The sequence below is a fragment of the Cnephaeus nilssonii genome (genome assembly GCF_951640355.1).
Source record: "Cnephaeus nilssonii genome assembly, chromosome: 8".
NCBI classification, from domain to species: domain Eukaryota; kingdom Metazoa; phylum Chordata; class Mammalia; order Chiroptera; family Vespertilionidae; genus Cnephaeus; species Cnephaeus nilssonii.
In genome coordinates, this window is record NC_137079.1 from 28,505,844 (window position 1) to 28,532,682 (window position 26,839).

General features: G+C 56.3%; 2 protein-coding genes across 3 annotated transcripts in view; both read left to right on the top strand.

Annotated features, from left to right (window-relative positions):
* RASA3 (RAS p21 protein activator 3) overlaps nt 1-5,902 on the top strand; it is a 115,923-nt gene extending 110,021 nt beyond the window's left edge. For both annotated transcript variants that reach the window (XM_079778739.1, XM_079778740.1), the window contains 3 exons: nt 268-371; nt 2,901-3,084; nt 4,416-5,902. In XM_079778739.1, coding sequence (XP_079634865.1) covers nt 268-371; nt 2,901-3,084; nt 4,416-4,491 — 364 coding nt within the window. In that variant the 3' untranslated portion in view covers nt 4,492-5,902. The remainder of the gene's footprint in view (nt 1-267; nt 372-2,900; nt 3,085-4,415) is intronic.
* Nucleotides 5,903-8,246: 2,344 nt separating this feature from the next.
* On the top strand, nt 8,247-18,457 carry LOC307104515 (uncharacterized protein C13orf46; the record flags this gene model as incomplete). Its single annotated transcript, XM_079779414.1, has 7 exons — nt 8,247-8,436; nt 12,762-12,813; nt 13,380-13,551; nt 13,641-13,688; nt 14,772-14,819; nt 16,025-16,092; nt 18,391-18,457. 7 exons carry the CDS (start codon nt 8,247-8,249, stop codon nt 18,455-18,457), a joined length of 645 nt encoding a protein of 214 aa, XP_079635540.1.
* Between the last annotated feature and the right edge of the window lie 8,382 nt (nt 18,458-26,839).

Genomic DNA, 26,839 nt, shown 5'->3' on the forward strand with positions numbered 1-26,839 from the left:
GGCAGCCAACCGACCCTTCAGGGCACACGGCCCAAGTGCATATTTTTACTCTGGGTCATTGCACAGCAAAAGAAGTCTGCCTTGTTTGCTTGCTATCCTGGCAGATGGTCACTGCTCAGTGCCGGTGAATTATTTCACAAACCACACACAAATGCCCATCAGGGATAAGTTCGGTGCTGGGTCACTCTGTCGTCTTCAGTGGTCTTTTAAAAAGCCAACACCATGATTAACAGCATTGTGCTTTCCGTTCTCGCTGTGTTCGAGCAGCGGCCTCCCGGCAAACATCCAGCTGGACATCGACGGGGACCGAGAGACGGAGCGCATCTACTCCCTGTTCAACTTGTACATGAGCAAACTGGAGAAGATGCAAGGTGAGGACGGGGGGCAGCCTCTCACACCGATGGCAGCAGCTGGGGGGACGCCTGGCCCAGGCGACACGTGGACCGTTCTGCAGAGTGACTCGGGGGAGTGCAGGCAGACCTCGCCTTGTCGTGCTTCACTGTGTTGTGATTCCCAGGGACTGAGTTTTCATCAACATCAGGGAAGGCCTTCCACCAGCAGAAAGATCTCTGCTCGCTAAAGGCACACGTGATAGTTAGCATGTTTTAGTCATAAAATCATTTTAATTAAGGTTTGTAGGTTGGTTTTTCTAGACATACCCTATTGCGCACGCAGTAGGCCACAGTGTAGTGAAACCACGTTTGTATGCACTGGGAAACCAAGAAATTAGCGTGACTTCATTGCAATATTCGCTTTATGGTGGTGGTCTGGAGCCGGACCCATACTCTCTCCCAGATGGGCCTGTGAACCCCTCTGAGCCTCCCTGGTCTACGTGTGGTGCCGTCTGGTGCCTTCTGCAGGTTAGGCATCTGTTTGGGAGACAGCTTAGTGCCTGGGGCCGTGGACGGTCCCGTCGTCGGGCGCTGTGTTTCGTTCCCGGCTACTTGGTGAAAGTGTGTCAGTTGCTTTGCTGAAACCAACATGCACACACTCTAGGCATTTCCCTAAGTCTTGGTTTTATAAACCCTCTTAAAGAGGAAGTAGTGTGCTTACCATGATCTGTTCTAGTTGATGTTGGTTTTATTTTCTCCTTCCTGAGCTTAGCTCATAATCTATTTACTAATCCATTCAAGAATTTTGCATTAGATAGATGTGTGGCTTACGGTTCCTCTTTCTTTGTGGTGTCGGCAGTTAAACCCTCTTAGCCCCCTTAGTGCTGGATGTCCTCGGGGCCTGGGCCTCTCCCAGGTTCCTCCCAGCACTCCCCGCACAGACCACGCTCTGTGGTGCCCGGGATGGAGTTGTCCCAGGACTTAGAGGCCTCGATTCAGAGCCAGCTTTGGCATCTGCTATGAGACACACTGGGCAAGCCACTCACCAGGCAAGTCGCTCACCGGGCAAGTCGCTCTCCGGGCAGGCCCTGACTTCCTCTCCTGCAAAATGGGGCCGCACCGCCACCTGCCCATTGGCTTAATTCGAGGACTGAGTGGAACAAACTCCGCGGAGCAGTGAGCACAGCACCCGGAGCCGCGGAGGGCTGGGGCTCGGTGTCCTCCCTCCCCGCGGAGGGCTGTGTCCTTCTCCCCATCCCCATCGCCCGCCCTGCTGGCCTTTGGTGACTCCTCTGCATCTAAGCGCAGACACCTGTCCTGGCCGTGAGGACTGCCTTTTGTTTCTGCTCTTTAACAAGCTTCACAGACGTTTGCTAATTCAGGTCTTCGCTCTCTTGGCCTGTCCATGTGGCAGTGACGGTCCTTTGCACCTATCTCTCCCTCTGTCCTTACGACAGCAGCCACCACAGCTCACACTCCCACTGCCCCGGGCTCAGGAGACTCGGGGGCACTGGCTAACTGAGGCTCTGGCGCTTAGGTAACTTGCCCAAAGCCACGCAGTGACAAGCAGTGGCTGGGGTGGGGGAGGACACGCAGGCAGCGTGGCTGCAGACCGGACCTGCGCTTCACTTACGCGGAAGAGGCTGAGCTCACACTCGAGCTCGGGGGCCCCGGGCTCCTCTTCTCCACTCGGTTGTCCCTCACGTGTAGAGCCCCTTATCGTTCTCATGTCACACCCCCCTTTTCTTTGAAATGTTACATCTTTTCCATTTTCCTTTGCACAGACCCGTGATTTTTCAATTAGAATCTAGAGGTTTCCCCCGAGCAGAAGCAGACTTCACTGTCTGGATCCCAGAGCTTTCTGTGATAATGGACAGAGTACGATGAGGCGAGGGGCCCTCCGGATGCTGGCTCCCGGGCCAGGCGCCCTGCAAAGCACCCGTCGTCCCACCTGGTCTCTCTGTGGCCCTGGAGCGCAGGGCCCAGCATAGCTGTCGGACAGAGGGGAGGGGCCGGGCCCAGGTGCCAGGGGACAGGAGTGGGGCTGCTCCAGTTCAGGTATCTGGATGCCTCCTGTGGATCACTGAAGGCTGCAGGGAGCATGGTCTTCAGCGGGAGTGAGGTGCTGGCAGGTGGGGGTGGTGGAGGTCTGAGGAAACCACCCACACAGATGGGCCGAGAGGGGACGTCCTCGAGCTCATCTCCCCAGCCTGATCATGTCCGATCCCACAGCCCTCCAGCCAGCCTGGTCCAGTGTCCAGGAGCAGATAGACATCTGCTGTTCCTGGCTCGATGAGCCGGTGGGGCATGGATGGATGCAGGTCACCCAGGGTCAGGGCTGTCAGAGAGGGGCTGGAGCCCTGGCGTGGGGGCATTGGACCCTCAGAGGCCTCGGTTCCCGGGCCCTGGCTTTCTGGCCCTGCAGGGTTCCCCAGCACTCAGCATCGGCCAGGCTGGTAGGAACAGCTGCTGTTTCTGGGGCATTTGCCTGTGAATGGTCAGCCTTTACCTGAGGAGTCCGGGGTGCTTCCCCACACACTGATCTCCGCCCTGTCCCCAACGGTGTAGAGGCCTGCGGGAGCAGATCTGTGTATGACGGCCCGGAGCAAGAGGAGTACTTGACCTTCATCATCGATGACCCCCAGGAGACCTACAAGACACTGAAGCAGGTCATCGCCAGGGTCGGGGCCCTGGAGCAGGAGCACGCCCAGTACAAAAGGGACAAGTTCAAGAAGACCAAGTATGGGAGCCAGTGAGTATGGCTCCCGGGCGCATGGGAAGTCCCGGCAAAGGGGTGGGGGCCTGGGGGAGCGTGCAGGGAGCTCCAGCGGGGAGGAGGGTGCTGCCTGCCCAGAGCCACCGGTGTGCAGTGGGCACTGTGCAGGCTTCCCAGCTCCTTCAGAGCAGGGCTCACCTCACGCTCCGGGCCCTCTGGGCAGGGTCCTGGGATCAGCGCTCTCTCCCTTCTCCCCTCCTGCCTTCCCAACTCATTCACTTTCACAATTAGTCTTTCCTGGGAAAGCAAACTGGTCCTTTCCCCCACTCTCTTGAGGCCAGCTCTGGTGGACTAGCCCCCATCTTTGTCTTGTCCCTCCCTCTCTTCCTCCAGCCCCCCTCTCCCCCCTCCCTTCCTACTTCCCTTCCTCCCTCCTTTCCTGGCAGGTGTGGGTTTGCTCTGGGAAGGGGAGTGAAGGGCTCTGCAAGGGACAGGCCTCCTTGGACCAGTTGCTCATAAGAGCCCGGCACCAGCGAGCACCTCCCAGGGTGGCTGATTCTTTGCTCCCAGAGGAGTCATCCTGGCTCCATAGACATTCAAAGCATATCCCAGATTCCCTTTACACCCCTCTGTCGAGAGAGCTGCGTCGACCGTCTAAAAATGTTGTCTTTGATTACACGTGGTAAAGCCGAGGTTGAAAACAGCCTGGAGCGCATCCTACGTCCTGTGGCAGCAGCTGTGCAAGTGCTCGGGCAGCTCAGGACTGAGCGCCTGCGACCCTGGGGCCAGGCATTCAGCAGACAGCACCGTGCCCCTGTGGAGCGCAGGGCTCCCACACACGTGTGGGTGCATGGCACACGCTCTATGCACACGGTCATGTGTGCGCATGAGACCTACACACTGTGACGGGTCACAGTGGGTGCCTCCACAGGTGGCTTTGGGCTAAGTCTTCTTTTGCTTGTCTATATTTTTCATATTAATTACAAAGAATACATATCACATATATAGATAGAAAAAAAGTCTCTTATTTTTTTTAATCCTCATCTGAGGATATTTTTCCATTGATTTTTAGAGAGCGTTGGAAGAGAGAGGGAAAGACAGAAAGAAATATGGGTGTGAGAGAAACACATCAATTGGTTGCCTCCTGCATGTGCCCTGACCAGGGCCCAGGACGAGGAGGAGCCTGCAACCGAGGTACCTGCCCTTGACCGGAACTGAACCCGAGACCCTTCGGTCTGCAGGCCGACGCTCTATCCACTGAGCCAAACTGGCTAGGGCTAGAAAAGAGACTCTTAAAAAGTGCAGATGAGCACGGGCAATGGAGGGCTGTGCCTCATGTTCTCCTCTCCCCCATCTCCCCTTTGCAGGGAACACCCCATCGGAGATAAGAGTTTTCAAAGCTACATCAGGCAGCAGTCAGAGGTCTCCACCCATTCCATTTAAAGCCTGGAGGACGTCCTGCCCAGGAGGGCGCTGTGAGCTGCACCAGGAACCCCACAGTCTTTGCGAAGGAGGGAGACCGACAAGAAGGCAGAGTGAGGAAGCAAAGGGATCCACATTCCTTGCTCGCGTAGAGGACAAGCGTCAAGCTCACGGAACTCCTGAGACTCTCCGGGCTGTTCCCGTGGTTGCCACGCACTTTATTCACGCTGCTGGGCCGGTGCCCTGAGCTGGCCTTTCTGGACCGGGTGCAGGACGCCTTGCGCCCCGCAGGAGCGCTTCCGTCTCCTGTGCACTGCTGCCTCGCTGGCCTCCGCGGTGCCTGCCAGCAGCCTGCCTCAGCGCAGCCCTGGCAGCCCTGCAGCCGCACAGCCGGAGGTTCAAGCATTATTCTTTTCCTATGAGCCTGCTGTCCCAGCGCCGCGGCAGCCGGCTCCTGGTTTCAGCTTTTGATGTTGGTGATGTCCCTGGCTAGAGGGTCAGTTTTGTGGTCAGGATGTGCAGAACTGCACGGAGATCCCAATTTGAGGATGCTCTTGATATTTTGGGGATACAGGGTTCTTCTGCAGAGAGTTCCTGGGGGGAGGGGCTCCAGACTTCTCTCCTGGAGGCCAGAGTCCCTCTCTGCTGTCTGCTGAGACAGCCCACAGCCCGCAGACGCCCCTGGGCTGCTGAGAGCGGAGCTGGTGTCCGCCAGGCCCCACTTCAAGCACCAGTTGTGTTGTCGTGCTGTCAGTGGGGCTTAAAAGTAGAAGTTTGGGGGATATTTTGAAAATAGAAATGTGCGTTATTTTCAAACTGATTTTCTTAACGTTTTTAATTAGCTCTTTGATATGAAATAACTCGGATCATCCAAACCTGGACTCATTGAAGGGGAGGGTGCCACAGCAGGGCCAAGAAGGGAATGGGAGCTAGTTACACAGGAAACCTAGTGAGGGGAGAAATCCTGAACTTGAAATGGGAGGCACTCGGCTGTGCAGACGCCCCCTGGGCCCCGGGGGTGGTATTGCGTGGTGTTTCTGAGAAGCCCATAGAAGCAGCGGTGGGGGCTGCTTTCCATTGGCGGGGGTGGGGTTGGAACGCCAGGGGAGCTGTTGGCTGACTTTGCCCAGACAGTCCTCACAGCGGCAGGCAGCGGCTTTGGAAAGCGCTGTTCAAACACACAGGACCACGTGCCCTTGTGCCATCTCCGTTCTGTTTGCAAGTTCTGTCCTTCAAGCTCCATCTAGATGCCAGATAATAACGTAACTTGTCACAAAAAAGGGGGAGAAAAATCCTGCAAAAAACAAACTTTGGCTGCACCGAACTGCGATTTTTAACATGGATTTGTAACTGAATGTTTCCGTTTATAAGATACTAATGATTTGTGAAGTATTTTACCTTCCAATTAAAACAGACCTTTTATTCTTTCTGAGGACTGGCTTGGTTTCCCAGGAGTGCCCACGGGTAACTGCACACGTGGAGATGGGGGGGTGGAGCTGGGCAGGTGGGGAAATGGATGACGCACCTGTGATCACAGGTGAGGTCCAGTGTGGGGCTTCGGATGAGCTGGGAGCCATGATGCTCCGGGACGGAAAGGTGTGGGGTTGGCACTCTGAGGGCCGTCGGAAAGCGTTCGCTAGGACCCTCCAGTGTGGATGGAGAAGGTGTTACTGTCCGAGAACACAGTGGCTGCCAGCTCGAGGACCAGCCAACCCGCCTCCCGGGAGAGGAGGAGCAGGAGGCTCCAGGCTCCCATGCCACCGAGCAGAGGTGGTGTCCCTCCTGGAGGGGGAGAGGGAGGAGCTGGATGCATGACGGGGCCTCTAGGATGCCACCCACCTCTGGGGAGAATGCATATTCTCATTTCCTGATTCCTATCTTTTCTCCATTTGGTTTTCATTCAATTGTTTTTTTAAATTCCAGCCTGGGTCAGCTGTTCTGAGAAGAATCAGCTGCTTCTGGGGGTGCGGCAGCCACAGGACTTAGGGCGACAGTGGGGGCAGGGACTTGGGGAGGGCCCTGCTGTTGCTGCTTCTTTCTAGCCCCCCTCCCGTCTGCTCTGGGCAGGGGCAGCTGAGGGCTGGTGGGGGCTGCAGCGGGGGGGGGGGGAGCGCCTGCCCAGGAGGTGAGAGACCGTGGACATCGGTCAGCCCAGACGTGAGCATCCAGCAGGACCACAGGGGAGTATCCAGGGGCCAGGGTGACTCCAGTTCCCTACAGGCCCAGCAGAGGGAGCCAGGGGGCTAAGTTCTGCCCCATGGGAGGATGTGGAAGGGATGAAGGGAAACATTGGGGGACAGGAACAGAAGGCCCTCTCCCAGGACCCCAGTGGCAGGTCACAGTTGGCTGTTTTCACCTGTTCTTTCTCCAGAAAACGTGTTGCCTGAAGGCACAAGCTGTCCCTCAGCGCCCACTGCTGTGACTTCCATCAGTGGCCTCCAAGGTCAGGTGCCGCTGAGGAAGGTCTCGGGTAGGTGGGCACCATGTCTGTCCCTGCACTTGGCTTGGTGACAGAGGCCTCCCGTGAGCTAAGATACTACAAGCAATTTGAGGAGATAGAGTGCAGGTGGAGTTAGGGAGCCACTTCCGCTTCTGAATAGTCATGGCACCCCAAGTGCAATCGGCTGGTTGTCCCCAAGGTCTTGGATGATTGGAGGAAGAAAAACCGTGTGCTCGGTGAGGGTATCAGAAATGATCTGTTAGGCTCTGTTATGGGCTGATTGTGTCCCCCCAAAAATCAAGTGGCCAAGCCCTGACCCTCAGTGCCTCAGACTTGTGACTGTATTTGGAGGTTGGGTCTTTAAAGAGGCAGTTAAAGTCTGACCGGCGTGGCTCAGTGGTTGAGTGTCATCCTAAAAACCAGGAGGTCATTGTTGGATTTCCAGCCAGGGCACATGCCCAGGTTGTGGGCTCGATCCCTAGTGTGGTGTGTGCCGGAGACAACCGATCAATGATTCCCTCTCATCACTGATGTTTCTATCTCTCCCCTTTCACTTCCTCTGTGAAATCAATAAAAAATACATTTAAAAATAAATAAAATTGGTTTTTAAATGAATGAATGAATGAATAAGAGGCTTTAAGGTTACGTGAAGTCATTAGTGTGGCCCTAATCCCGTGCCACTGGGGTCCTTGTGAGAAGAGGAGATCAGGACACAGACACGCAGACGTGCACAGAGGGACGACGTGCACTGTGAGGACGGGACAGCCATCTGCACGCCAAGGAGAGAGGCCTCCAATCTAGAAGGAAAATGGTTAAGGCACGCAGGCCCTGGTACTTTGTGATGCCAGTGCCAGCAAACGCAGGCTCAAATGCAGAGTTAAGTGGGGTTTCTTGGTCAGTGCAGCTCAAGCCTGCCCGTCCCAGGCAGCCCTGCCTCTGAAGCCGAGGGCACCTCTCGTCACGCAGGGTGCGGAGAAAACACCTCTGCCCCACCCCTGAGAGGCCCGCAGACCCACCACCACTTCTGAGTCCTTCGTCCGTTTGCCCAGCTTTGTTCTGTGCCCACTCTGCCCCCTCAGGTCGCCTGACCCCTCTTCCTCTGCTTTTCTGGGGGACAAGCCAGGAAGGCCTGGAAGGAGGGGAACCCAGCATCCTGAGGGAAGGGCTGCTCTGGATGACCTCTGACCTCTGACCTTGCGTGATGTCACAGGGGACACTTAGCAACCGGGGCCCACTGGGCACACTCGGGCTGCTCGCCTCGGAAGAGGTTGGAAGCCATGCCCTCCGTCTGAGGCCGGGTCCCTCTTCTTTCCTGAGACCTGAAGGGAGGAGAAGGATGGAGAAGGAGGCCACCACCGTGTACAGGAGGCACCGGCCAGGCGCTGGGGCTCCTCCTTTGGGGGTGGCCACCGGACACCCCAAGGGGACCAGCGAGGGGGCTGAACTGCAGAGGAGCCAGAGCATGGGCAGCTTACACCAGAAGGGTGACCCCCCGAGCGGCATCCAGAAGCCGTCCAAGGAGCTAGGTAGGGGCCGCAGCCAGCGCAGGGCACCTCCCGCCTGCCCCCCCTGCCCCTGCCCCAACCCTGAGGGCCCAGGTGGGGGCGCTGCACACTGAGGCTTTCAGGGGACACGACCCACGGGGGCTCGGGTCAGGCCCGCTTGAGTGTCGGCCCCCAGGGTGGGAGGCCAACTGGATGGGGTGGGTGAGGACCGACCGGACCCTGGGGAGCCCTGTGGGCCTGCAGAGCTGTCAGACACGTGGAGAATACCACGGCCTCGGGAGGGCCGGCACGGGCAGGGTCTCGGGGTGTACTCTGGCATCTGAGTCTAGCCTCCGTCTCATTCATGGATCCACAGCGCCTCCCGGGGCCTGGGGTCGGGCAGTGACCCTGTGGGGGAGGGTACTGCCCATCAGGCTTGGCACTAAGGTGGCCTTTAAGTGACAAAGTCTGTAGGTTTATACCTTATGCTAGCTGTGTTTGCCACCCCAGGATATTTCTAAACATGCCAAGCGAGGCCATGGTGTGGTGGAAGTGGGGATGGGTCCCGAAACACCGAAACACCCTGGTCCTTATGTGGACCTGCATCCGAACGTTAGCTAACCCAGACTGGTCCTCTGCGCGCCCCCCCCCCCCCCCCCCCACCCCCGGCTCCTCATGATACTTTCCCCAGAGCAACAGGATCTGAGCTGGCGGGAGGACGGCAGTGACTGAGAGTCCTGCTGGTTCTCCTGGGAACCTCTCGCCAGCAGGTGGCCTTTGATGCATAGGCCGAAGAAATGGAACTGTAAAAGGGAAATACAGCTTGCTTGTTCACGCTCTAGGGAGACTTTCAGAGGTTGGGGTATGAACCTGTCTCTTCCTCTCTCGTGTCAAAGTCCAAAGGTGTGTTGTTTGAGGAGAGAGGAGCTGCTGGTGCTCCACCGCCCTCCCGCTCAGGCTCTGAGCATGGCCACACTTTCTCGCTCAAGAAGATCCAAGTTCCCAGAAGAGGAGATCAACCTGAGTCTGCGTGGGAAATGTTGCAAGTGGACACAGAGGGCACGTGTCCAATAACGCCGGCCATGGAGCGGTGGTAGAAAGGCTTCTGCGGGGCTTGTGGTCCCGCCACCCAGGCCCCCGGGTCCCAGGCTGCACGGGGGTCTCGGCTTCCCGGAGCCCGAGCCGGAGGGTGCAGAGCAGGAGCCGCGCCAGCCACACGCCAGGGAGGCTGCCCCAGGCCTTGTCCACGTCTCAAAACGGGGGAAAGAGAAATAATGTCTCTCTCTTTACTGATTCTTTTATTTTTTAACCTATTTTTATTGATTTCAGAGAGGAAGGGAGAGGCAGAGAGACATAGAAATATCAATGATGAAAGAGAATGGTTGATTGGCAGCCTCTTGCATGCCCCCTACTGGGGACCGAACCTCTAACCTGGGCCTGTGCCCTTGACTGAAATCAAACCCGGGACTCTTCAGTCCACAGGCCAACGCTCTATCCATTGAGCCAAACTGTCTAGGGCATGACTCTTTTTGCCAGATACATAATAGGAAGAAAAAGTATTTGATCTGTCTGGAACAGCCCCATGTCTTCTACTGATTTTTTTTTTTTTTTTTTGAGAGAGGGAGAGAGGAAGGTAGAGGAATAGAGAGTTAGAAACATCAATGAGAGAGAAACTTCATTGAGCGGCTACCTCCAGCATGCCCCCTAACAGGGATCAAACCTGCAACCGAGGCATGTGCCCTGACTGGGAATTGAACCGTGACCTCCTGGTTCATGGGTTGATTCTCAACCATTAGGCCACACTGGCAGGGCAGCCCCATGTCTTCTAAAACAGGCACATACAAAGCACATGCACATGCACACACATGCACGTGCACGGGCCCATGGGCTGCTAAAGATTTTCCAAAAGAAGTCAGTTTTTAAATCCCTGCTTCAATGCTACTTACTGACCATGAGTCAGCCCTCTTATCTGCGGCGGAGGCCGCACTGCTCCTTTTCTCCCTGAGGGGCGTCTCAAGAGCTACCCTGGTTCCCCTTATCCATGGAGGATACGTGTCAAGGCCCCCAGTGGACGCCTGAAACCACGGATAGTAATGAACACTATATTTGCTGTGTTTTCTCCTACATATACACGCCTTTTCCCTGAAAGGAAGCACTCGGCAGCTCCTCTTTGGCCTAGCACAGTGGTCGGCAAACTCATTAGTCAACAGAGCCAAATATCAACAGTACAACGATTGAAATTTCTTTTGAGAGCCGAAAACCGACTTCTGCGCATAGGCCACGAAGTTTCAATCGCACTGTATGTGCGCACCCACACATGGTATTTTGTGGAAGAGCCACACTCAAGGGGCCCAAGAGCCACATGTGGCTCGCGAGCCGTAGTTTGCCAACCATTGGCCCAGCAGAATGGCCAGAACCACCTCTCTTGTGCTTTGGGGCCATTATTTATAAGAGTTACTTGAACACAAGCATGGGGATACCACACAGTGGATCTGACAACCTGGGTGGCTGCCCAGTGACTAACGGGCAGAGAGCGTACACAGCGTGGGTGCGCTGGACAAAAGGACGATTCACATCCCGGGCAGGATGGAACGGGACAGTGAGAGGTTCCCTCACACATCTCATAATGGCACACAATGAAAACGTGTTAATTGCTTATTTCTGGCATTTCCCATTTAATATTTTCAGTCTACAGGTGACCTCAGAACTGAAACTGCGTGTAAGTGGGATTACTGTCCCAAGCCCTAAAATATTCTCTGAGGACACAGTTGTGCCCCCTCTCAAATCCCTGCCCTTGGCCTTCAGGGCTGTTTGTCCCTGGCATGGCCAGTGTCTGCCTGGGGGCAGCACAGCCGCAGATCAGGCCCCTGAGCCTGTGCGGGCATGAAGAATGAGGAGGAGGAAGAACACCTAGTTCGTATCCACAGGGAACTCAAGAGCAGTGGGAGACAATGCCCAGATGACACAGCCCGAGGCCACCTGTGCTGAGCACCAGGAAGGCCCGGCCGTGATGAAAAGCTCCCTCTAAAGCGGGTCGCAGAGCACTGGGCAGGGGCACCCAGGTCCCAGGAAGGATGGCCTTGGAAGATGGCAGGGGTCGGGAGAGATGTGTCAGGAAAGGACCAGCATGAGAGAAGGCAAGGACCAGCCATTCAGACTTTTAGAAAAGCAGGAGCAGGGTGCAGGGCACCCACTGGGAACCAGGCCGTCACCTCCTCTCTCGGGCAGTCATCCCAGCACCGAGGCCTGTGAGCCGAAACCACCCTGAACACAAGGCCTGGAGTAGCGGATCCGACAACCAGATTCTGTAAGGCGATTCTCCAAGACGGGAGCTGCTCAGAGGTGCCCTGGCTATGTCTTCCATCAAAAGCAGTACTGAAAGCTTTGGAACTCCCCCCAGGCTGTGCTTGCATCAGGGCCCTCGGTGTCGGGGACCAAGCTGCTTGTGGGAGGAGCCACTACTGCAGGGAGCCGAGCATCTCCACCCTTCCCGGCTCAGGTGGGACTGCATAGAAACAGAACTTTCAATGGCGTGACCTCGAGTGCCCTCGGAGGCTCGCTCAGGTCCTAAAGAGGGTTGGGGAACCCCTCCTGCATAACTCCTCCGAAGCTCTCCCGGCCGGCCGACAAGCCTGGAAGTGAGAGGTCTCTGTCCTGGTGAAAATAGTTCACGCAGCTCATGCTCTGATCCTGCCCAAGTCACCAAAATGCAGCTTTACCTTAATTACTTCCTGACAATCGCTGTGTATGGGAGGCTGCGGCTGGAAGAACAGCTCCCGGGATGCCAGGCAGGTTCTCGGACTACTGAGTGCCCTGGACAGAGATCCCGACCAGCTGGACCTCGGGCAGCACTTTCCTTGGAAAAATGACACGGTAAAGCCCCGGGCCACGCCCTTCCGAGGAGGAACAAGGACAGGAGGTTCCTGGACAAGCCGCGTGTGTCTCAAGTGCCACCTCCTGGGGCTTCATCGCCCTCCCCTGTGGGACGGGCTGGCCCAGTGGGTCCCCGCCCCTGCCCTCCACTTCTGCTGCTCCCAGTCAGTGTGCTGCGCAGGCGGATGTCCGGGCTGCCCCTGTAAAGTCAGCGCTTTAGGCTTCACCCGAGCTCTGCCTAGAGCGGCGGAGGTTGTGTGGGGTGGGGCCTTGTGCAGAGTGGGTGTCGTCGGGGCAGGAGACAACCTGTCAGGATAAAAACGGAGGCTGGCTTTAGTCATAACCGTTAGTCATCAGGCCAACACTGAGCACGCAGTGCGCCTGGAGCTGCGGGGAGCCCAGCACCCTGGGGGCTGGCCCCACCCGTCCTCGCAGGGCTGAGCTGGGGGCCTCGGGCCGGCCAGCGTTCTGACAACCTGCTCCTTCCTCCTCAGAGTCTGAAGATCAGGGAAAGGACCTAAAAAGCAACGCCGAAGACACCGTCTGGTAAGTGGGCTTCGTCCGGCAGGGGTGGTTTTCACCACGGGGCGGGAGGAAGTGGGGCCAGCACCAAGGTGAAGACTTGGAGGCCCTGAAGGAGCCCTGGGTATCCTGAGAGGACCCCGGGGGTTCAGATGGGAGGGTCTGAGGCAGGGGGAACCAGGGTGGTTCTCAGGGCTGCAAGCCCCTCCGCTCCCCTCCGCCCTCCAACGACAGCTGTGTGGTGGCCCCAGAGTCCTGGAGCTGGCTCCTGTCCCCGAAAAGGGGTGGTATCATCCCAGCTGGCGGGGCCTCATGCTGGGGAAGGTCTGGGTGTGCAGGATAGTGGACAGGCGCAACCTGAGCATCACTGCTCATCCTCTGCACACGGCCCCTCCCCTCCTGCTCTGACGGGTCTGCCCACCCACCCACTGCCCCCAGGAAGGAGGCAGGCCCTGCACACTCAGGCCCCTCCCTGCCTCCGTATCCAGGCCGGAGCTGCTCCCGAGCTGCCGATGCCCAAGAGGGAGGAAGGTGTCACCTGGAAGCTGTCTCCATGACACCGGTTCCAAACCTTATTTCCACTTCTACAGTCAGGCAAACCTCGAGGAAGACCAGCAGGAGAAGGACCAGGACGCCCTTGAAAAGTTGGACCATGAGAGTGGAAAGCCGGAGCCAGAGGCTGAGAAGAGTGACTCAGAGGCCAGCGACCAAGAGGAGCATGAAGAAGACGAGCACACAGACAAATGCTCCCAGGAGGCCAAGGTCAGGCCGTGGTCCTTGAGCATCCATGTGCTGCTGTCCCCTCGGGTCAGAGTCCTGCCTTTAGTCACCTGTTTGGTGTCTTCTTACAGGAACAGGAGTTGGAGTCCATAAAGCTGGAAGACCTTCTGGAAAAAGAGGCAAGAGCTTTTTAATTTGGTGACAGATGTCTGATGGAGAGGCCTATCAGGCATAGTCCTGCTAGACCATGAGCACACCGGGGACTTGTGGTCCTAAGTCATCCAGATAGGACCATGAACAGGCTGGACCAAGCCTTGCCCTGACCCCAGAGAGTCTTCCAGGTCAAGCTCTGTGCTCTTGGCCTCATGCTGGGGCATCCCAGTTCCAAACAGTGCAGTGGCTAAAGGCATGTGGGTCCTTGACAGGAGGCAACACTCAGCTTGACCTTGGCCCAGGGAAACATCCCCGAGTCCCAGGCCCTGATGCATTGGCCAGAGACATGTCAATGCTGTAGTAGCAATTGGCACGGGGCACTTTCTGAGGGAAGGTGGCTGTCATTCTCCTTCCTAATCCGTGTGGTAGGGAATGGAGAGGTAGTTGGATGTGTTTTACCAGGATTTACAACAGATGGTCCTTGGTGCAATTCCAGGGGTTCTGGGGAGTCCTTCACCCACCCCAAATACTTCCCTTGGTGTTGCTTAAAGCGCTATCATTGTAAGCACATTCTGGACTGAGCCAAGGTGCCAATAAGGGGCAGCAACACCTGAGCTGCCTGGGCTTCTCACATCTCAGTGTGAGCCTTTACGACCTGGTAATGTGGGGTCCCAGGTAGGTTTCTGGAGGCAGAACTAAAGGTGCTTCCCAGGTGAGCAGGTCTCAAGTGGGCTTGGAGGGGCTGCTCCAGATCTGGACATCACCAGTCTCCTGGAGGCCCTGGTTCTCAGAGGGTAAAGCTGGGAGAAACCCTCTGGGTCTCAGGGCCCTGATGGAAGGTGAGCAGGGAGATGTGGGAAGGCCATATCCCTCCCTCTCCCCCCTCTGCCAGAGATGGCCCATGGACACCTTGCCATCCACACTGCCAGTAGCTCTCTCCCCAACTTCTCAGGAGCCCCCACTGAGCACTGCCAGTGTCTGGTGGTCCCAGTAGTAATTGCTCAGACCCTGACTGGGGCTCAGGAGTCCAATCTACCTCCCAGAAAGTCTACTCACCTCCCTCGCTCACGCAAGTCTTTCATTCACGTCTCTTTGGTTTTCATTCACAGAAACCATCTATGTTTGTGGAGATTGACCTGGGAGACCATGCTGAAGAGGTAAAAACCCTTCACACAACAAAGCCAAACCACCCACCAGGAAATGCTTGTGCTCAGGCCCGCAAAGCTTTTCTGGGGAACTTGCCCCGTGCACATGTGTGTTGGAGGCTGAGGCAAAGATAGGGACAATGGCATCAAGAAAGCTCCAGGGTGTTGAAGACTGGTCTAGGGGGCTGGAGGACACCCCCTCCTCTTTCTCATCCTCCCTCACTCTAACTTGCATGCATTCCAACACTCTAGGGCCTGGGTCAATCATAAGGGTGTCCATGGGTCCTGAGAACCTCTTGTGGGATCATGCTGGGGTATTAGAAAGGGCACAAGCTTAGGAATTAGGAGACCTGGCCTCCACGTCCAGCTCTGCCAGTAAGTGCTCAAACAAGTCACTATACCTCTCTGGGCCTCAGTTGTCTCATATGTAAAATGGGTATCTTAGTAGTACCCACACCCCAGGTTTGTTCTATAAAGCCCTCAAACAGTGTCTAGTACCCAGAAAGCCTCAGTATTAGGTATCATCATCTAACCACCTAAGGAATCTGTCACAACCTTTGTTTTGAGTCCCACCTTCCTCCACCACCACCATCACCATCATCATCACCATCATTATACCATCACCACTATCACCATCATGTTCAGCAGCAGCATCACCATCATCATCCCATCATCACCATCATCACCATCATCATCATCATCATCATTTTCTGTAAAGAGAAATGTTTGACTCAAAGGTCTCTCTGGGATGTCTTTTCCATTTTTCTGCTCTAGTGAGCAGTCATGTTTGTAGACATTTTTGTCTTGGCCAATTTAAGCTCCAGGCTGAGGGTTATTTTTTTCCAAATTGCACCTTTTATCTCTTTGCCCTCAGAACATGCTGTACAATGAAGAGAGCTGATTATTAACTCCTGACAAGGCTACCATGGGGCACCACATGTTCTAAGGACTCAAGGAGGCAGAGTTGAGCCTAAGGGCCCACGTCTCCTGATCTACAATCTAGAGGTCATGGTGGCCCGTATCCAGGCCACAGTTCCCTGGTCAGGGTCCCGTAATTAGAAATTTCCACTTGATGCGTCCCAGTCTTGTGCTCAGGGCCATTGCAGTCTTCACGTCTCCATCTGATCCTTGGGCAGGCCCAGCATGTCCGGCCTGGTGCCTGTGGTTGACTCCCTCCCCCAACCCATCCCCTAAAGTGCTTCTGCTGCTTCTCGCAGGTGGTCACATGTGCCATGAGAGAAGAGAAGCGGTCCCAAATGGACCTGGGGGATTTGTCAGAAGATGAGTGAGTAAAGGATTCATGCTTGGGGAGGTGGGGAGACTGTTCCTCTACCCTGGTCTCTAGTGGGTCCACTGTGCCTTCCCTCTTCCTCTAGATGCACGCAGTGACCTAAGCATTTACGGAGGCTGGAGGGGCTGAGAGTGGGCAACAGGGCATCTAACCTTCTAAGGGGTCTGGCACAACCTTTGCTTTGAGTCCCACCTTACTCCATAGCCAGACTGTCTCTTCCCATCCCATCAAGCAACAAAATGGGCAGAACCCGGGGGAAGGAAAAAGAAGGGAAGAAGGGAAGATGAGAGTAGGATATCATCTCCTGGGCTGCAAAAGGTCACACACCTTGGTCCTGCTGGCAGTGGGAGGACCCCTCACATGTGACCTGACCACCCACACACTATTGGGGTGAAGATTGTGTAGGGCCATTGAAGCCCCACCACTTCCTGGGCCGTAAAGGGTGCTGGGAGAAGGTGGGGTACTTACTTCTAGGCCACCCAAGGGCCCACGGACCTATTTTATTTGAAACAATACAGAGAAAAACACAAGGAAGAAAAGAGCAATGTATTCAACTTCTCACCACTCAGAATGAACACCTATATTAATATCTTGGTTTAATTGTTTGCATACTTGAAAAAAATTTCCATTTGCTTTGTAAAACTGACACACGGTCGTTTAAAATAACTTAAATAAGGTGGAATAGCACAACCAAGAGGAAAAGCTGGAAATCACCCAAGTTCCTCTCAGGAACGGTGAGGACCACACAGGAGCACGTGGTTTTGAAGTGTAGATTCGGACGCACAGACAGGCGCCGGTGGGGTGGGCTCCTCCGTCAGTGCCAGCTGGATCGCCAGCTCTGAATGTTTATGGCATTAGGGCCCTTCGCTTATGTGGCTGTTGTCATTACTGCTGCTTTCCACCCCGATGTGTGTGTACTCCAGGAGAGAGTTTCTGTGAGGAATTTTTATTCCATCTTCACTCAGAAGACCCACCTCTCTTTTGATCTCAACTTACACAGCTGGTCATGTTGGCTTTTATGATGTGAAAGATTTTGAGGTTTTTTAAAAATATTTTATTGATTTTTTTACAGAGAGGAGGGGAGAGGGATAGAGAGTTAGAAACATCGATGAGAGAGAAACATTGATCAGCTGCCTCCTGTATACCCCCTACTGGGGATGTGCCCGCAACCAAGGTACATGCCCTGGACCAGAATCGAACCTGGGACCCTTCAGTCTGCAGGCCGACCCTCTATCCACTGAGCCAAACCAGTTAGGGCGACATGAGAGATTTTGGGATGGTCTTGTCACGCTCTCAAATCTAGGCCTAAAATAAGCAGTCCTTTCCTAAGCAGGCCTTTATTTTTCTCTTCGCTACTCAATGGACACAGTGCTGGATTCAGCCACATTCGGTGCAGCTTGGCAGCTTTATTTTCTGCCCCAAAGGTCGGACAATCCCAGGTCCACCCTCCTGGTCTCTGGGTCTCAGCCCATCACCCCCAGGACCCAGCTGCCCCAGGAAACCTGTGAGACAGGCCGGCACTCAAAAAGCAAGCTGTGGCCACTGGAGGCCTCGAGGCCAGCGGGAAGGGGGTCTGCAGTGGGGCCCCTGGAGGGCTAGGCCTGGACATTTGCCGGGCGAGTCACCTGTTTGTTCTGCTGCCCTGCTCACTTGCCAGCTCAGTTTCCCTCAGAGCAAAGGCTTCTCTGTCCAGCCTGCCTCTCGGCCCCGCTCAGAGGGTGGGGTCAGATACCCATATGCCAGTAGCCCATAGCAGCCAGCGGGACATATGGGCACCAGGCCATGGTGGTCCCTGCCGAGGGCCGGGGGCTGCCCTCTCATACTGAGGCAGCCTTGGCTGGATGGAAAGCCCAGCGACCACCCCACAGGGAGGAAGCACAGGCTGAGGTGCTCTGGAAGCGTGCTGGGCTGGCTGTGGGAACCACCCGGTGACCCCTGGCTCAGCTAGTCTCCAAGCGCCTCTCATGTCCACGGGCCCCTTCTGGCCCAGGCCTTCAAGGACAGAGGACAACACACATGGTGGTGGGCGGGTAACCCTCGGGCACCTGGAGGAAAGGAAGGCCTGGCTTTGCACTGGAATCTGCTTTTGTGCACGGGGCCCGGAAGCCACAGAGACAAGACCTTGGCTCCCCGGGACTTGAGTAGTGGGGTACAGTAGAGGTTGGAGCGGAGACCCTGTGGCGTGCATGTGGGGTTGAAGGGGTGTTGCCTGGGGCCTGGGCTCCAAACTCCAGGCACCTGTGGCCCAGGGTCTGCCTCTCTCTCAGCCCCTCCCCTCCTCTTGGCCGCCAGGACCAGGACCAGCTGGGTGTGCTGCATTCCATACTCCACCAGAAAGAAGGTGAAGGAGAGCGTGTAGCGGCCCTGGAGAAGGTAATTTGGACATGGTGACAGGGGTGAAGAGGGGGGTCCTGGGGGGACAGGAAGTAGAACAGAGGGGGCCAGGTTGCCTGCCTGACCTCCCCCCAGCTTCCTCGGTTCCCCTCAGCACCCACTCCTTCTTTCTGGCCGGTAACCAAGGGTCTCCACTTCTGTCTCCTGGGGTCGGCCAGGAGATGCAGAGGGACGTAGCCAAGCAGCCCTGAAAACCGCCACAGGAACCTGTTTGAAGGGCACCGATGACCCGCGTGTGAATCACTGACCCACTGGGTGAGCCATGATGCCATCTTTTAAAAAGACACAATAAAGGATGAACAAAGACGCTCTCCCTCTTCCGCTGCCCTCAGGAGACCCCCCTTCCTTCCTTCCTTCTGTGCATCTTGTTCCATGAAATGTAAATGGGGAAAGGGAGGTGGGCTCAGGGAGCTTGCATGATGCTGGGCCCAGGGAGATGGCATGAAGCCCGGGCTTCCCAGGCCATGGGCACACAACCCTTCAGATCCTGGGAAACCTCATAAACAAAGTCAGACCCAAGACCTGGAGTGGGCTCTGCTATTCGTGATGGCCCACAAAGTCAGTCCCAGATGACGTGGGTGCTCAGAGACAGCCTGAATCAGGGAGCTGAGACGCTGCCCCAGAAATGAGCTTTCCTGGGCGGGGGGTGGGGTGGGGCTGCCCTGACAAATGAGCAGATGACAGAAAGGGCCACTGTGCTGAGTGCTCATCACACCCTAGAGGCTGGGCTCTGCTGTTCGTCTAGGAGAAGGCAGGCAAGTACCCTGGGTCACAGGCCCCTGTCCCTGCGCCCGACCACCAACTGCTGCCAACTAGAAAGGCTCTGAGGAAGTTTCCAAGAAACCACTGTTTGCTCCCTGGCTGGGGTGGGAGGAGGAGACTCTGGCGGGAAGGAGGGGTGGGCTAAGCAGGGCTCTGTGAGCCCTCGCCACAGAGCAGCATTGGCCGAGTCCTCTCTCTGGTTCCCCCGCACCTGGCACTGTGCCACAGGCCAGGAAGGTGCCTGGCCCCAGGTCACCCTTTTCCGTTTGTCCGTCGTCCATCCCTTGCCGCTGTGTGTAGCTGGCCTCACTCTGAGCCACGTGCAGCTTATGCTTGCACAGTGTGGCTAGTTTGGCAGTTAATTGTTGCTACTTCGCATATAAACCCTCCCAAATCAGAAGCATGTTTCACTGTTCATTGGGCCTCGTCCATGTCGCCTGCAGGCCCCTGGTGGCCATCGAGCGGCTTCTGCCCTGTCTCAGCCTGAGGCTCGGCCAGCAGAGTGGCCCAGGCAGGGGACGAGGGCGGAACCCACGCCTCCTGCTTGGCCAGGTCAGCCAGTCAGATGGCCATTGAAATTTAGGGAGGGGTGAAGCCAAATTGCCCAGGCTGCCTGTAAGTCGTTCTCTTGGACTTCCCACTCATTGGAGTCCCCCAAAGAATCAGCTTATGGGGATGGGGGTGGGGGGGGGGGCTGATGCAAGTGGCTCACTCAGTGACATTTTCTATCACAAACAGGCTTGGCCAGTGGTACCCAGTGGTGGCTCCCTGTAGACCCCGGCCTGACCCAGTTTCCTCCTCTGTCCCTGTTGTCCCCACACCTACTCAGATACCAGTAAACGAGGGAGGACAACATAGTCCTCCGGGGTCGGGGCAGGGCAGGCCCCAGGCAGCCACACGCCTGAGCAACACCAGCGACACCTGGGTGTGTCCCTTCCCACGGGCCCCAAACACCCATGGCAAAGCCTCCATCTTATTCTCTCCAATGTTAATCTTCTCCCCAAAATCCAATATGCATTTTCATTGTACATCGTGTGGGAAATAACAAAAACTATTTATCACCGCATTACCTTCAGTTTATCGGTAAGAATTTTCATATATTTCACTGAAGTGTTTTCTTTCTCTAGATACATAGGGAGAGAGCTATATATGGAGATGTCGCTTTTTTAATAAAATTGGCATCCTATAGTACCACACTTTTTTAAAACAAGTTTTTACTACATCACAAGCATATTCCCCACTGTCACCCATGAATGTTTACTGAACTCCTACCATGGGCCAGGCACTGTCCTAAACACTAGGAACACCGCAGGGATGGAAGCAAACGCCTGGCCTCTCGGAGCTTCCATCCCCCTGGGGGAGACAGATACTGGACACTCAGTGCCTCTGAATTCATCCACACGCAGTGCCCTCAGAGTTAACTATATTGCTTTGGAAAGCGACATTCAGCGGCTGCCCCACCCCAGGGTCCAGAGCACCACGCCTTCTAAACAGCAGGCGGACGCGCGAGATGTGGAAATGTTGCACAGTGGGCGGTGCTGAGTGGAGGAGGGCAAAGGGGGAGGGGCGTGGACATCTGTAACAGTGTCAACAATTTTTACAAAAAGAGGAAAAGAAAATGTTGCACCGTGGGCCCAGGTGATGTAGGGGCCGTGCAGGAAGAATGAAATACCAGCGGCCAGGAGAACTGTGCCAGTGGCAAATGCGTAGAGCATTCTGTGTGTTTTAAGTCATTAATTCTACAACCTACTAAGATGGCTTCTATTGTCATACCTGTTTTGTAGTGGAGAAAGTGGGGGTGCATAGCAAGTAGACAGGGTTTCTGAGTGTTGAGAGAGAGGCGTGAGGCGCTCTAGGGGACGCTGGTCAATAACAGGGCACCCCACTGGCCGCTACCTTCGGAGGTCGCTGTCCCAGAGCGCCAACCTACACATGCTGTTGCTGCTACTGCTGCTTATTTCTAGTCTTTTCCTGCAGCTTCCAAGGAAAGCGATATAAAAGGAGATGCAGCAAGCCCCTCACTTTCTGGAAACCCTGCAGAGACAGGCAAGCAGCACTTGCCCCCTTGCGCCCCCTGGTGGTGGGTGCAGGGCAGCACCCTCACAACCTCTTTCCCTCTGGAAGTCACCATCTGAAATCTTTAACCAAGAGGAGGCAGCATGAGGCTTACAGAATTTTAACTCTCATCTAAAGGATTATTCACTGAAGGAGAGGCTAGACTGTAAATGCACTGTTGGCCGCCAGTTGGTGGGCAGGGTTGGGGGACTTGACCCAGGTTCTGTGTGCACCCGGTGCCCCAGCCCGACCAGTTCAGGGTTCAGAACTTACACTTGCAGCCCAGAGGTCAAGTACCCCAGAAGATGGCTTTCCCTGAACCATGACCTTGTGACCCCATGAACTCTGTGGAGCAGGCATCTCCCTGGCATCTCTATCCAGAGAGTCCTGGGTACCTCCCGAGGCTGGACGAAGCTTGGCTTGTGTGTGAACTCGCTCTCCAAATAGATCCCGCCCACCAGGACCTGAGATATTTCACTCCACAAGACAAACACTCCCTTGAACTGCTGACATCCTAAGGCCGCTGTGTGCCTGGTGTCACGGATGGTCCTGGCCCCCAGTGATGAGGGGGCACAGAGGGCCTGCCCTGGAGAAGGACCGTGGCTGGGTAAGGATGGCCTGGCCAGGGCATGAAGTGGATTCCATTCTGGGGCTGCTGCGGTCAGAGCGATGGGCCTCCAATAGCGGTTCAAACTGAGTGTCTGGGACCAGCCCCGGCCTGGGCAGTAAGGAAGGTACTCCTATGTCTTGCCTTTTCTTGCCCTGCCCTGTGAGACCCATTGTCCCTTCCCAGATGCTGCCTGCCTGAGTATTCCACCCAGGTGCCCTGGGAGAAGGGACAAGGGAGGAGGGCAACCAGCAGGCAGGAGAGAGGGAGACCCCTGTGCTAGTCGGGGAGTTCTTCCAGGTCCTGACTTCTTCAGTATTTGAAAGTCAACAAGACAGGCATGTGGGCCGGGCTGCAGGAACCCTAATTAGGACTGGCTAGACTCACCCAGGACCTGCCATCTAACTGCATTGACTTGTGACAGGTTTTCAGGAAAGTGTGACAGACACAAAGCAGGACAGTGGCCTCCTGTCAACCCCTTTTGGGTCATGCAGGACTCAGTCACGCCCAGGACCCAGCCAGGGTGAGCGGTCTCAGGGCAAAGTTATTTCCTTCCTGACAAACTTGACTGTGTAGATCAGGGCCCTCCTCCAGGATCAGGGCCTGGCACTCTGTGGAGCAGGAGGTAGATGGGTTCCATTCTGACAAAGCCTCGAGACTTAGGCAGAGAATGGATGAACCCATTTTACAGATGAGAAAACTAAAGTGCACAGAGGCAGAGAGCCCAGGTACCGAGGGTTCCTGGTCACAGTCCCTACTCTGCTCCCAGGGCGCTGGGACCCCTGGCCCACATTACAGGACCTTCCCCCCAGCTGGGCCAGACACTCCCGCTGGCCTCCAGTCCCCCATCCTTGCCAGTGGGGACCTGACCTAGGCAGGCTCCTTCATGACTCTGTCCCCACGTGCCGTCCATCTAAAACACCTGATACCCCTTTTCTTCATCTTCACTGCTCCCTCCGCCCCAAAGCCACCCCATGGACCTCTGGGAAACCAGCTGTCGTTCCGAGTGCCTTCCCGGGTCATCTCAGCACACTCCAGGTGGCGAGGGTGCCTGGTCACAGTCCTCCACCCCTCCCCACAGGAACCATTCTGTCCTCCAGGATGCCAGCGGCCCCTCACATTCCAGCTACAGGAAACCCCCATCTAAGACAGCCCCCTGGACGCTGTCAGGTCACCATCTTATTTACTGTGAAGCAACTTCACAGCTGGCTGGCTGTCAGGAGATGGGTCTCTGTCCTGCGGTCCTCCTGTTGTGGATGCCAGCAGCCCTGCGTGTGGGGGACCGTCCACGATGACCTGTGGGAGGGAGGGGGAGAGAAGGAGGGGTGTGTGCTCTTGCCTTGATGTCCTCAAACCCCAGCCTCTGCCACCTCGTGAAGGGGGTTCCTCAGTTGACACCCCGAGAGTCTGGGCAGGCTGAGAGCAGAATTCCTGCTGGGAAGACCCCCAACCCTGCAAATATCTGGCCTGGGGAATTGCCCAGGAAGGAACTGGCTTGGTCAGGCCAACCACACACAATGCCCAGAGGAGGAGCCATTTGGAACATCCCCAGGCCAGGCCACAAACCCCAGCGGCTAGTCAGAACACACCACGTGTGCCCGTCCGCCCGCCAAGAATGCCTGGCTCCTCCGCTTGGTTTTGGGCCGCCTCCCCTGCTGGGGCCTCCGAGGACTGACCGGGGGAAGTCTGCGCGATGTCCTGGTGCTGTTTACTCTCCAAGGCGGTACTGGGAATGCCGACCCCCGAAGTCCCGGGGAGGCAGGGGAGGGAGAATGCGGGCACAAGGAGGCTTCTCCGCCTCCAGGCAGGGTCGTGACATTTCATAACACTCTGTTTTCCTCACCCTCTGGTCCAATTCTGGGCTGCGGGACACAGCCTCCCAGCAGCAAGACCTGCCCCTTGGCGCCCAGATGATCCTGTTACAGTCCGGGCTCCAGCCTCTGCTTGGCACGGTTTTTCTAAATAAATAATTGGGAAATAAATGTGATTTCTCTGGTTTGTTAGATGCCCACATGTCTGTTTCAGCAGCTGCTTTTGTTTGTCAAATGCAAACCAATATTCAACTCAGACACATGTGACCGCCTTGGGGCCACTTAAGCTTTCTGAGGCCAAGTGCCCCCCGGTGCCCCCGGTAAATACCCCAGTCAGAGGCCCCTCAGCCCCACTCCCACCCTGGACAAGAGTTAGTTAGTGGGCAATTAAGGAGAGGTGTACGGGGGCGGGGGGTGGGGGGGATGGGAGGGAAGCCACTGACATAGTGGCTGTCACCTGGGGTGGGAGTGGGGGTGGGGGGGCAGATTGAGGGGAGGAATGCAGGATGAGCAGAACCAACATATGACTTGGGGGTTAGGATGGGTTACACCCTCACCAGGTCCAAAGCCTGCAGGCACCAGTCCCCTCACTTCCAGAGAACGGGGTGTCCTGGGGGAGAAGGCCGGTGCCGACTCAGCGCTTTGCTCACCTCGGTCCTTTATGTGAAGGACTGGGCTCGGGGGCTGCAGAGGTCAGAATGGACTGTCCCTTTCCTGTGCTGAGACCTCCTTCTCTCACACGCCCCTTGTCTTTCGTGTGGGAACCAGAGGAAGGCAGGTCCAACGCCACCTCCCGATTCCTCGACACCAGCTGGGTGTCCAGCAATCCCACTCTGACACCAACTGCCCCAAGGATCAGTGCAGACCGCACAGGTTAGGGGCTCAGCCCAGAAAGCTGCCCCCACAGCTGAGGCCACCTGCATGGAGTGCCCAGGGCATCCACGCTCCCCTGGCCGAGCTCCCACGCCCTCCTCGGCTGTGCCACCTCCCAGCACCCAAACCCATCCTCGTGAGCCTCATCAAACGTTTTCATCTGCAAGTCAATCCTTGGCAACTGATGATTGACTCAACCCCCAGCCTCCCGAAGGTCAGAGGCCGGGGGTCACAAGGTGGGTTCCCTGCTTGGAGGCCTCCAGGAGTCCCCTCTTTAGCACAAAAGATGTTCCTCTCAGGAAATTCCAGGGGCTTGAGGAGTTCAGTGCCAGGACTGGGACAAAGACCAGACATGCTGATGACACCATAGCAGTGTCCCTCGGTTTACTCAGAGCCCTAACTCCTGTCAACAATGCGTTCTAGTTCTCAGCGTGCAAGCCTCACACTCCTTTTGTCAAGTCTATCCTTCAGTGTTTAACATTTTAAAAAAATACATTTTATTGATTTTTTACAGAGAGGAAGGGAGAGGGATAGTTAGAAACATCGATAAGAGAGAAACATCGATCAGCTGCCTCCTGCGCACCCCCTACTGGGGATGTGCCCGCAACCAAGGTACATGCCCTTGACCGGAATCGAACCTGGGACCCTTCAGTCCCCAGGCCGACACTCTATCCACTGAGCCACACCGGTCAGGGCATAGTGTTTAACATTTTTAATGGCGGGTCCTCCCAGCAACACACTGTCTGTGATCCACCCAATGGTCGGACCTTTATTAACATTGCCAGGTGGTATTCAAGCCGCAGAGCTGTGCGTGGGCAGGTGTTTGCGAATGTCACACCCGCCTTGGACGTGATGAGAGAGGCCCCCGGGTTCCACGCTGGAAGTTGGGAGGACAGCGTGGGCCCCGCCCAGGGCGGGGCGGGCCCTCTGGGGCTTCTGGCGTCCCAGGCGAGGCTGCATGTGGGTTCTTAGAAAGGGCAGGAGGAGCACTCGGTGCTGACAGTCCAGGATTGTGGGGGAGGGAGGGAGGAAGGGAGCCAGGAAAGCACACATCATCCCAGCCCCCGGGTATCCCATCAGCCCTCCCCAAGCAGAGGGCCTGTGGCGTGCTGATGCCTGAGAGGCAGTCTGCGGGGGAAGGAGAGGGACTGGGATCGCCCCAAGGTGACAGAGGTGATAGCTAAAGCGGCCAGGCCTCCGGGTTTCCCACACTCTCATTGCCTGCTCATCCGCTTGACTGTGTCCAGGGACCTGCCCGTGTCGGCCAAAACCATCCTCTACGGGCTCGTGCAGGTGGAAGCTGAGAATCAGACATGGTCCCCAGGGGACGCAGCCCGCAGTGGAGCACAGAACGTCCTCTGGCCCACACGTGCTGGTGCGCGGGCCAGGAGAACGCCTGGCCCTTTCAGCAAGCCCTTTCGGAGTCCTGGCCTCTGTCCCGCCCTCTCCCCACCCCCACAAGTCAGCAACTCCTTGAATCTGTCCAGGCCCTTGCTCATGCTGGATGCCATCATATTAGGTGACTATAAGCCCTTCAGACACTGAGCTCCTGGCTTCCGAGGAGCCATCTGCTGGACACTTGTTGGGGAAGCAGGGATAAAATTGCTGCCGCCAGTCCTCCAGCTACTCAGGGCAGCAGCAGCCCCAGTCCTCTCCGGCTGGGGTTCTGGGATGGCCGGGTCCCGTGTGGCTGCACCCCTGACGGGCCCAGGAGGGAGCCCACATTTAAGTCCAGGTGGGTGCTCCCGGCTCACCGGCCACAGCTCTACAAGCAGTCCTGCCTCCGCTTGCCCAGAGCTGAGGATGGAAGTCGTCCGTGGCGCTAAGTGACAGGGTTTCGCACGTGCCTTCCTCCAAGCACAGAGCTCTGACCCTCGTTTCCAGGGGCTTGTCCAGTCAGGGGTTTACATCGGCACAAACTCGTGCCCGTGTGTGTTATTCTCGGGTTAGAATCCAGGGCCACCTTCTCGCATTTTGCTGATCACGCGGCCCCTCTGTGGCCACTGGCAGTGCCTTCAGGATGCGCCCAGGGTGCTTTGAAAGCTCTTAACCTTTCTGGTTCATTAAATTTGGAAGCATTTCCAGGCTGTCTGGCCCCACAGGATGTTCCAGGCTCATCTTGTACCTCCCCTGCCCCGGTGGAGTGATGAGTCCGCCACTTCGCCAAGAACCTGGAGCCCGTTCAAAACCCAAAGACAAAGAGGAGATCAAAAGCGGAAGAGAAAATGCCAAAAGAACA